Source organism: Oncorhynchus mykiss, chromosome 26, assembly GCF_013265735.2.
Source record: "Oncorhynchus mykiss isolate Arlee chromosome 26, USDA_OmykA_1.1, whole genome shotgun sequence".
Lineage (NCBI taxonomy): Eukaryota > Metazoa > Chordata > Actinopteri > Salmoniformes > Salmonidae > Oncorhynchus > Oncorhynchus mykiss.
Genome location: NC_048590.1, coordinates 22781971 through 22793974, shown reverse-complemented (window position 1 = coordinate 22793974; position 12004 = coordinate 22781971). Strand labels below are relative to the sequence as shown.

The window sequence follows — 12004 nt, the reverse complement described above, 5'->3', positions numbered from 1 at the left end:
TGTATGTCTGAGGAACAGAACAAGACTAAACAGGACTGGGGCTCCTGTATCATGCTCTGAGAGCAGGACCCATCAGTCAGATACCCCGCACAGATAGCTGCACAGAAAATCAATTCATATCTGGATGGATGAGGACGAGAGGCCAGATCAATGTACAGATATTGATACACGCACCCATGCAAGGAGCTGCTACCTACATCTCCTCTACTCATTATCCCTCAAATACAGATTGTGAATCTAGATTAACTGCTGAGTAAGGAAGGAACGGCGTGTGTGTTACTCCAGCACCTGCTGACTCCCAGATTTACCAGCAGATTTGTCCTGTATCTATTCATCAGCCGACAATGATCCTCACAGTGGGCGCCTCTTCTACACAGCAGCACACCCAGAGACACAGCCACACAGCAGTCTAGATTAACCACTAGAGAGAGAAACAAAATGACAATTTCTTTCACACACTAAAGGGATTCCACACCACAGCCATCTGCCCAGCAGGTTGGTCTGATAGAGACGCCTGTTTGTTTGTGAGGTTTTTTGATTGGACTGAAGAGGATACTGAGAGGACAGGAGCGTCTCTGACCAGGCTAGCTCACCTTGGGGCTGGGGATGACGGGACAGCCAGGTGTTTTATAGTATTTGTGGCTGTGATCATCCATCAGAGCGATCGATCACGCTCCCAGCAGCTTTTATTAATGATCTTGTCAGCCGCCCAGCTCCTGGGTGCCTGCGCTTGTCCAGAATGATAGATCATTAGCTAGTCTGCCTGCTATTTATTCTCCCATGACCTTGTCTTTCCCCATTGTTGAGTAGACCGAGTTATGAGTGCTGGAACATGATAATTCGATATTGATCCGTTTTGCTCCTCAAAAAGTTTGCAGCCCAGATCCTCTGTCCATTACAGATAAAAACTGCAAACCCACACAGACGCATTCGGGCACAGAGGCACTTGCATACACACACCCTCTTGAATGCTCACATATGCAGAAAGGACAAGTATGGAACTGGAAACAATTAACCTCTAGAGCCGGATGATGAAGAAAACATAAAAAACAAGATAATACAATTGTATTATGTATATTTGTATATATTTTGTTACAGTATGTATATTTTGTTACAGTATGTGTATTTCCTTTACAGTATGTATATTTTGTTACAGTATGTATATTTTGTTACAGTATGTGTATTTCCTTTACAGTATGTATATTTTGTTACAGTATGTGTATTTCCTTTACAGTATGTATATTTTGTTACAGTATGTGTATTTCCTTTACAGTATGTATATTTTGTTACAGTATGTGTATTTCCTTTACAGTATGTATATTTTGTTACAGTATGTGTATTTTGTTACAGTATGTATATTTTGTTACAGTATGTGTATTTCCTTTACAGTATGTATATTTTGTTACAGTATGTGTATTTCCTTTACAGTATGTATATTTTGTTACAGTATGTGTATTTCCTTTACAGTATGTATATTTTGTTACAGTATGTGTATTTTGTTACAGTATGTATATTTTGTTACAGTATGTGTATTTCCTTTACAGTATGTATATTTTGTTACAGTATGTGTATTTCCTTTACAGTATGTATATTTTGTTACAGTATGTATATTTTGTTACAGTATGTGTATTTCCTTTACAGTATGTATATTTTGTTAGTATGTATATTTTGTTACAGTATGTGTATTTCCTTTACAGTATGTATATTTTGTTACAGTATGTATATTTTGTTACAGTATGTGTATTTCCTTTACAGTATGTATATTTTGTTACAGTATGTGTATTTCCTTGTCCTTTCAGGACACTTGTCCTTTCAGTATACTTCACAGCCAATCCCCATGAGAGCTGAGCCAGTTGTAACATTGTGTCAGTGGTGACGAAGAGTCGATCGCTCTCTGTCCCTTTAAAAGAGATCCCAAGTCAGCAGGAGTTGAATGAAAACCAAGCCTTGGGCAGAGCCACAGAGGTAGAACAGAATAAACATTAGCATGCAAACAGCAGCACTGTACTGCCTGAGTGAGCTGGCTTCCACAGCACATAGCCCAAGAAGACACTGGGGGGTGAGCGGGGAGGTGAGGGGTGTGTGCCCCCACCATGTCCCGTGGCTGGAAAGCGGCTGAGAGATAACATGAGGCCTGTCATCCTTCCATCCCTCACTCCACTACGTTTTATTAGCTCTGTCACATTAATCAATTAGCCACCGGCTTGGCACTCAGGCACTGCAATGTTCATTTGAACACAGCCTTTTGTTATTGTCAAAAGTGTGTACGTGTGCACGTTTGACTGTATATGTTTGCAGGCTGTTGTTTTCGCCTCCTCTCCCTCCCTCTCTCCCAGTACATACCATTTATGTATCATGTTTTTAATACATTTCATTCCCTGTATCTCGCAATTACTTCAAACAGTCAGACCTGTTTACTCTGCAGTAGGAGTGTTTCAAAGAGGATCCAGCATGAACCTCTCTCTCTCTCTCTCTGAATCATTTATGATGGATCCCTTTCATGTGCCAAGTGACTTAGAAGACTCAAAAGAGAGAAGTTTGAAAAAAGAAACATGGAGAGAAAAATGAAGAAACACCTTGAGCTGAGTGGAAATACAAAAGCTCTCAATTAGCCAGGTATCCATACAAAGCAGCAGGGCATTCTCTTTGAAAGCCCACACCCTTTCAAATATTAAACCCCCCTCGCTCATTTCAATTCAGTGTTAGATTGCGATGACATTTGGCTTGCTCTAGTCTCCTCCCTCTCTTTCTTCTCCCCGTGTGTTAGGGGAGAGGCTGTCTGTCTTTCTGCATGCAGCTATAGCATCATTCATTGCGGGCAGGCAGGCGTGCAGGAGGCAAGATGAGCCTAGTGAAACGCGGCAGAGGCGGGCAGCGCTTGCCCTTCTCTCTGCCTCCTCTCCCTGGTGGCCCCTCTGGGCCCTGGGGCCCAATAAGCAGCCATCTGTAGACAACCTCGACCACCACGCTCCAGCGGCTACACAGCCAGTGGGGTGGGGGTGTGTGTATCTGTGTGTGTGTGTTTGGGAGAGGAGGGGGGAAAAGAGGAGGAAGTAGTCCAAGGGCACAAGCACTCCATCACGAGTCCTGGAAGTGACCTCCCACCACCTGAGTGTTGGGCCCACCCTGAGTGACTGCCATGCTGGCCAGGTCCAGCCACGGTGTGGGCGCTGCGAGCACAGAGCCTGTCCACTGGTGCCCCAGCAATCCTCCCAGCACATCCATCCTGCCCTGCCAGCCCACAGATCGATAGACCTGCTCTTTTAATCAGGTCTCTGGTGACTGTGGGTGGAGGAGGAAGAGGAGGGGGCTCATTCCTTCCACTCTCTCTCCCCACCTCTTTACCACTCTCTTGTTTTCCTCCCTTCCTGTCCATTTACTCCATACTTGTTATATTCCTATTTCTCTCCTTGTCGTCCTCCCTCTCTCCATCCTGTACTGTAGGTGTGTGTTGTCTTCCTCTCTCTACTGTACCTCTCTCTCCATGCTGCACTGTAGGTGTGTGTCTGTGTTAGCAGGTTGCCAGGTTTCAGGGAGCCAGTATCCCAGGTTGGCCCAGCAGCACCACTGGCTCCCAGCCTGATGCTGCCAGGCTCCAGCCCTGCCTTGACACACACACTGTAATTGTGCTGATTTATTGATATGGAGCTGCGCCATACCGTAACATCATTTATACAAGATCACTCCCAAAGATGCAAACACAAAGAGAAGCAACGTTGGGGCTCTGATACATCGGCTAACTACACAGATCTCCCCCTGCCTCCGACACCTCCAACAGAATTTTACTCTGCTATTTTCAAGGGTGTGTACAGACTAACAAATTGTATATTAAATGATACACAAACTCTATATTCAAATTGAACAGGATGTTGCCTCTGGCTGCTCTTAACAAGCCAACACATCAATGGTAGGAGTACTATAGAGTCTGTCTTTCTCAGAATCCATGGAGTCATTATGTGTACTTGTATTACTATAGACAAAAATATAAATGCAGCATGCAACAATTTCAATGTTATTAAGTTACAGTTCATATAAGGAAATTAGTCAATTGAAATAAATAAATGATGCCCAAATCTATGGATTTCACATGACTGGGAATACAGATATGCATCTGTTGTTCACAGATACCTTAAAAAAGGTATGGGCGTAGATCAGAAAACCAGTCAGTATCCGGTGTGACCACCATTTGCCCCATACAGCACAACACATCACATTGTCCCACTCATCTTCAATGGCTGTGCAAAGTTGCTGGATAATGGCGGGAACTGGAACACGCTGTCGTACACGTCGATCCAGAGCATCCCAAACATGCTCAATGGGTGATGTCTGGCGAGTATGCAGGCCATTGATGAACTGGGACATTTTCAGCTTCCAGGAATTGTGTACAGATCACTGTAACATAGGGCTGTGCATTATCATGCTGAAACATGAGGTGATGGCGGCGGATGAATGGCACAACAATGGGCCTCAGGATCTCGTCACGGTATCTCTGTGCATTGAAATTGACATAGATAAAATGCAATTGTGTTCATTGTCTGTTGCTTATGCCTACCCATACCATAACCCCACCGCCACCATGGCGCACACACAATGCCATACACGCTGTCTACCATCTGCCCGCTACAGTCGAGACCAGGATTCATCCCTGAAGAGCACACTTCTCCAGCGTGCCAGTGACCATCGTAGATGAGCATTTGCCCACTGAAGTCGGTCAAGACCCTGGTGAGGACGAAGAGCACGCAGATGAGCTTCCCTGAGACGGTTTCTGACAGTTTGCAGAAAATCTTTGGTTGTGCAAACCCACAGTTTCATCAGCTGTCTGGGTGGCTGGTCTCAGACGATCCCGCAGGTTTCGAAGCCGGGTGTGGAGGTCCTGAGCTGGAGTGGTTATGTGGTCTGCGGTTGTGAGGCCAATTGGACGTGCTGCCAAATTCTCTAAAATGACCTTGGAGGCAGCTTATGGTAGAGAAAAGAACATTAAGTACTCTGGCAACAGCTCTGGTGGACTTTCCTGCAGTGAGCATGCCAAATGCATGCGTCCTCAAAACTTGTGTTGTGTGACAAAACTGCACATTTTAGACTGGCCTTTTATTGTCCCCAGCACAAGGTGCACATGTGTAATGATCATGCTGTTTAATCAGCTTCTTGATATGCCACACCTGTCAGGTGGATGGATTATCTTGGCAAAGGAGAAATGCTCACTAACAGGGATGCAACCAAATTTACACACAACATTTGAGACATTTTTGTGCATATGGAACATTTCTGAGATATTTTAGCTCATGAAACATGGGACCAACACTTTACGTGATGCGTTTATATTTTTACTCAGTGTAGAAATGTCACCATTCTGCTAAGAGGGAATGCTCAAGTTATCCGTTCTTGACCCATGATGACGGTGGCAAACAATGAATGGCATAGTCACTATCTCTCACAGTAGCCTGTAGGAGAGATGAAGAGAGAGGCGGATAATGGAGAAGAGAGGGAGGAGGGTGGAGGATTCCCAGCTGTGGGACACTTCTCTATCTAGACCCCTTCCTCTCTGCCTCTAGGCTCTCATCACACCTGTGTAACCACAGCTGCACACACCTACCTGCACACACACTCGATATGTCACCCCTTACACAGTAGCTGAATATTAAGCAAGGCTGCAATCAATAAACCAAACACCAAAAACGGCCTTTCCATACATCATCCATTTTATTACATTAAAATAAACTTCATTGCCAATTCAAGGGTATCCATCTGGATTGTAATTATAAGCAATTTAAGAATGCACTGTACTCCCCTCTCTTCTTCTGTGTATAATGTCAAGGATCTCTTGCTGCTCTTATCATTTTCACGGTTTCTTAATGTACTTGTGTGTTGGCATAATTATTCATGCCATGATCCCCAGTCATGCTAATGATCGCAGCACTCAGTCTTTAAAGAAGGCACCGCAGCCTTATCGTATTAAATCAGTTCTCTGTCATAGCAGCCAAACTAAATATATCTCCACAGTAGTTTAATCACGTGTAAGACAGCACTGTTGAGCTCAGTGCCTCCAGGCCCAGCAGTGAACAGTCCTACGGTAACTCAGAGCTGAGTGGGGTCAGTGGTGTAGTTAGTGGGATCCTCAATGAGGTCTCTTCATTCTTCCCCAGACCACTGTCTGGTGAGTCAGTCACTTGGAGCTCATCTCGATGGTTTACTGTAGTATGAGGAGGGTCTCTGCTCCTGCTGGAGGGAGGTGTCGTGGAGGAGGTGGGCCGTGAAGGAGGTGCAGGCTTCTCTACTAGTTAGCTGGGGAAGAAGTGCTTGAGTAGGTCCTTCTTGTTGACCTTCCCCATCTGGTTCCTTGGCATCTCCTCCACAAGGACCAGGCCTGTAGGGATGGTGTATGGAGCCATGTGCTCTCTGAAACACCACACATGACAATTAACACACAGGACTGAAACACCACACATGACAAATAACACATAGGACTGAAACACCACACATGACAATTAACACACAGGACTGAAACACCACACATGACAAATAACACACAGGACTGAAACAACACACATGACAATTAACACACAGACTGAAACACATATAAAGGCATACACATATTAACTCTTCTACTGCTTAACACACAGGCACGCACACACAGGCAGGCACACACAGGCAGGCACACACAGGCACAAAGCCACGAGACACTACTTGAGCGTACACACAATAACAATTACAGTGGAACAAAGGCTGAGCCTCTGGTGTTGCAGTCAGTTTGAGAGATAAGAGAACGTCCTTCATACGCACTAGAGCGTCTCTCTCCCACGGTAATATCCCCCAGACTGCTTCAAGACATTTCCTATTTGGTTAATACAAAACAATGTAATCAGCATGAAATAAAAACAAAATAGTCAAGGCAAAAACACAAGGCTGAGCTAATTAAATGTCTGCCATTTTGAATGCATGGTTGTTATGTCGAGCCGTGAAGCCTGAAGCGTTTTTATTATCTAATGGCTGTGTTGTGGCGATAGACAGAGAATAGTCAATCAATAAATCATACTTCTGTCCCTCGCAGCAGATGGGTCTGTCTCTCTTTCTCTGCATTACTCGCTATACATATGACTTCATGACCGTGTCACACAACTATATATGTGTGTGTGTCTGTCTAATGGGGCTTGTTCACACACCCATCTCTTGGAAGCTCTGCCTGTTGTGTATGTATGTGTGTGTTAGTGTTTGTGTGTGTCTGCACTAGCCAGTGAGGAACACAGCGATTGACAGAGATACAGGGTGACAGCTGAAGCCGGGGCACTGAGGAGTGAGCATCCATGCACTTTTTTGCCCCCCCCCCTTTCTGTTCATCCTCTCCATCTCCTTCACCCTGGCCGGCCCTGCCTTGGCCCTGTTCTTGCGCGTCCGCAGGCAGCACCTGTGGGTGGGGGGGGGGGGCAGGGTCATTGGCAGACAGGCAGCGCTGCTAATCCACCATGCAGGACCAGCAGGGCACAGCAGTAGGGCCTGCACACCCCCACACCATATGGAGCCCACAGCACACACACACGAACACACACACACGGGGTGGGCAGAGAGTGATAGAGAGAAAGACAAAGACAGATGGAGGGAGAGAGACGGAGAGGGAGACAAAAAGAAAGAATACAGACAGCGAGTGAAAGAGGGGGGGGCACAAGGAGAGAGAGAGAGAGAGAGAGACAGAGAGAGAGAGAGAGACATAGAGAGAGAGACAGAGAGAGAGAGAGAGACAAAGAGAGAGAGAGAGACAAAAATAAAGAATACAGACAGCGAGTGAAAGAGGGGGGGCACAAGGAGAGAGAGAGAGAGAGAGAGAGAGGGAGAGAGAGAGAGAGAGAGAGAGAGAGAGAGAGAGAGATGCCCTAAGCCACTCCACAGAAAAGGACATGTGTCTTCTGCCAGTGTTGGGGGGCAAAATAAACCACAGTGACATTTAGAGAAAAAAAGAAGCCAAAACCGAAACAGCAACGGCTTGCCTGCCAGACAGACAGTCCTCCATCAAAATCCCTCATTTCCTCATCCTCCCTCTCTCTCTATTCTCTCCTCAGCTCCCTTCATAAGTCCACATCTGCCCATGGCCCCTTCAGTTAAATGAGAGTGGTCTCTCTCTCTCTCTCTCTCTCTCTCTGTCTCTCCAGTAGTTAGATTGCTATTGATTTTGAGGCTTCAGCAGCAGTTACTATAAACAGGTCTGGATGACTCCCCGGGGGACTGAGCAGTGAAGTCTTCCTCTATTTCAATAAATGCGGAGGACGCAATTCTATTTTCAAAATCACACAATTTAAGGTTTGTCGCATGTTCCCAATGAGTAAAGCCACAGAACCATGAACACCAAATGTTTGATGGAATGGAGCAGCATGACAAAGCACAGCTAGCTAGCAGACATACCAATAAATGGAATATCTATTAGAATTTGGTCTGGCACTCGTCTGTAATTCAGTGGATCTACAATGTATAAGCACCGTTATGGACGTGGTACAATGAATGGTTTTGAAATAAATACTTCTACAGTTATTGGGAGTTATAGTGTTTATAAATGGTTTTAATAACGCTGCTTTATGGTGCTATAAAACTAGTGTGACATTAATGTCCTTCGTGTTGCCTGTTACCTGGCCCAGGTCTTCAGCTCTGACAGTGTCATGCTCCGCCCCCTCTTCAGCTGCACCACCGCTGTCACCTTCTGTCCCCAGGTGGCGTCCCGAGCACCAATCACAGCCACATCTGAGAGGTCAAGGGTCACCACACATCAGCATAATACCCAGAAATAAGATACATCCTGAAAGCTAGTGTAATATAACGAGTAAAATGATGAATGTTGTTTAAACCCAACCAGTCTAATGGTGCCAACCATGGGAACACAAAAGCCTGAGTCTTCAGGCCAAGCGCCGGTGTAAGTCCCTGCAGTGGAAAAGCACCATAAAGGAGCCAATGGAGGGGGTGTTTACCTGTGATATCAGGGTGGGCTAGCAGGTGTCGCTCCACCTCCAGAGCACTGATCTTATAGCCTCCACTCTTTATGATGTCCACCGAGGTGCGGCCCATGATCCAGTACACTCCATTCTTATAGACCGCTGTGTCCCCTGCAGGACACCATACAAGCACAGGGAGACTGGGCTTCAACGTAGGAGAAACACAGCAAAACAAAAACAAAAATTGCTTAACAGTCCTCGTCTATCATAGGTATGCACATCTACCACGCATGGAAAAACACACACTCCATCATTCAACCCCTACTCCCACCGGGTTGTCACATGACTTGGCATATTGTGTGTGTAACACAGGCTTGTGTGTGGAGGAGGGAGAGAGGGTGGGTGGCATAGTGAAGAAGGCCTGCTCAGTGTTTCATAGAGTCACAGTACCACAACACAGGCCTGCTTCATTAGTGTGTCAGAGACTCAGAGGAACCACAGTAAACAGTCCACAGTCCACAGACCACAGCAGAACAGCTGAGACTGAGAGCTCCATCAATCAGCAGGTGAATGGCAATATACTGGATGCTACACACATAGGCTGCTGATGCATTCAACCTGCTTTGCCTCTATCTCTTGGGCAAATAGCTGAGAGGAGAGAGAGAGAGAGAGAGCGAGAAGCTCAGCTGGAGTTCCCCTTAATTACCTCCCCCATGCCCACCACTGATTAGCTGCACAACGCCAAGACTCAGGTGTGCCGGGCCGTCTCTGTGGCACTGTAAAAACAGCAGCCTATATAATATAGGAAAACACAAACATCCGTGGACCATATCTGGGAGCTGGCTGACATCCAGGCCACCTGACACCTCATCGCTAGATAACACTTTCTCTCAGTGGAAACGCCACACCTACCAGCCAGGGCTCAGAGAGAGGCTGAGGAGAGGAACACTGACTGACTGGCATACTGTGACGTCAGACAGAAGAGCCATGATAGACACCTACTGGTGTGACCACGGGGGAGTACTAGAGGGGTGTGTGTGTGTGCCTGTTTGGGAGTGGTGTGTGGAAGGGGGAGTTTATGTGTGTGTGTGTGAAGTGTGGGAGCTGGTTATTGAGTGTGATACGGGGCTGGTTATTGGGTGTGATAAGGGGCTGGTTATTGGGTGTGATAAGGGGCTGTTATTGAGTGTGATAAGGGGCTGGTTATTGGGTGTGATAAGGGGCTGGTTATTGGGTGTGATAAGGGGCTGTTATTGAGTGTGATAAGGGGCTGGTTATTGGGTGTGATAAGGGGCTGTTATTGAGTGTGATAAGGGGCTGGTTATTGAGTGTGAGGGCTCAGCTGGGGCGATGAGGAGGGGAAGTGGGTCATTGTGGAGGATGAGTGTGGGACTGAGATGAGGCGAGGGGGAGGTGTGGAGAGAAGGCGAGAGTTCTGGTGGATCATTACAGAGTCCCCAGCTGAGGCAGGGAGAGGGAAATGAAGGCTGTGTGAGAGGTGTGGGGGTGTATTGGGGTATGTGAGAGGTGTAGGGGTGTATTGGGGTGTGTGAGAGGTGTAGGGGTGTATTGGGGTGTGTGAGAGGTGTAGGGGTGTATTGGGGGGTGTGAGAGGTGTAGGGGTGTATTGGGGGGTGTGAGAGGTGTGGGTGTATTGGGGGGTGTGAGAGGTGTGGGTGTGTATTAGGGTGTATTGGGGTGTGTGAGAGGTGTGGGGTGTATTGGGGTGTGTGAGAGGTGTGGGGTGTATTGGGGTGTGTGAGAGGTGTGGGGGTGTATTGGGGTGTGTGAGAGGTGTGGGGGTGTATTGGGGTGTGTGAGGTGTGTGGGTGTATTGGGGTGTGTGAGAGGTGTGGGGGTGTATGTGAGAGGTGTGGGGGTGTATTGGGGTGTGTGAGAGGTGTGGGGGAGTATTGGGGTGTGTGAGGTGTGTGGGTATTTTAGGGTGTGTGAGAGGTGTGTGGGTGTGTGAGAGGTGTGGGGGTGTATTTGGGTGTGTGAGAGGTGTGGGGGTGTATGTGAAAGGTGTGGGGGTATATTGGGGTGTGTGAGAGGTGTGGGGGTGTATGTGAGAGGTGTGGGGGTGTATTGGGGTGTGTGAGAAGTGTAGCTGTGTATGTGAGAGATGTGGGGTGTATTGGGGTGTGTGAGAAGTGTAGCTGTGTATGTGAGAGATGTGGGGTGTATTGGGGTGTATGTGAGAGGTGTGGGGGTGTAATGGGGTATGCGAGAGGTGTGGGGGTATATTGGGGTGTATTGGGGTGTGTGAGAGGTGTGGGGGTATATTGGGGTGTGTGAGGTGTGGGGGTGTATTGGGGTGTGTAAGAGGTGTGGGCGTGTGTGAGAGGTGTGGGGGTGTATGTGAAAGGTGTGGGGGTGTATGTGAGAGGTGTAGGGGTGTATTGGGGTGTGTGAGAGGTGTGGGGGTATATTGGGGTGTGTGAGAGGTGTGGGGTGTATGTGAGAGGTGTATTGGGCCGTGTGAGAGGTGTGTGGGTTTATTGGGGTATGTGAGAGGTGTAGCGGTGTATGTGAGAGGTGTAGCGGTGTATTGGGGTGTATATGAGAGATGTCGGGGTGTATTGGGATATGTGAGAGGTGTGGGGGTGTATTGGGGTGTATGTGAGAGATGTCAGGGTGTATTGGGATATGTGAGAGGTGTGGGGGTGTATTGGGGTATGTGAGAGGTGTAGCGGTGTATTGGGGTGTATGTGAGAGATGTCGGGGTGTATTGGGGTATGTGAGAGGTGTGGGGGTGTATTGGGGTATGTGAGAGGTGTGGGGGTGTATTGGGGTATGTGAGAGGTGTAGGTGTTTTGGTGGTGGGGGGGGGGGGTTAAGCAGGTGCTGGAGAACAGGGCCTGGCCCAGGGCTGGTGGGTGGTGACTGGTAGAGGACATTGTGGAAGGTGCAGCTGTTGACACATCCACAAGGTCACCCAGCCTCTCTCTGTCTCAGGGTCACCCAGCCTCTCTCTGTCTCAAGGTCACCCCTCCTTCATTAGAGATACAGCATCAGGAGAAGAGAACTACGACATTACCTTCTATTCAGTCTCACTTCTACCAGACGATTTAGTCACCTCTACATTCTAT

The 12004-nt window shown here is 47.4% G+C and overlaps 1 protein-coding gene across 5 annotated transcripts in view; it reads right to left on the bottom strand.

Moving 5' to 3' along the window:
- Positions 1-5681: 5681 nt before the first annotated feature.
- Positions 5682-12004, bottom strand: part of acsf3 (acyl-CoA synthetase family member 3) — a 41273-nt gene continuing 34950 nt past the window's right edge. For 3 of the 5 annotated variants that reach the window (XM_036963573.1, XM_036963576.1, XM_036963574.1), the window contains 3 exons: positions 8949-9083; positions 8613-8724; positions 6933-7402 (listed from right to left, as the gene is read on the bottom strand). In XM_036963573.1, coding sequence (XP_036819468.1) covers positions 7225-7402; positions 8613-8724; positions 8949-9083 — 425 coding nt within the window. In that variant the 3' untranslated portion in view covers positions 6933-7224. Of the gene's footprint in view, positions 6397-6932; positions 7403-8612; positions 8725-8948; positions 9084-12004 lie in introns of those variants that run through there. The other 2 variants (XM_036963575.1, XM_021586010.2) reach the window with 1 other exon arrangement.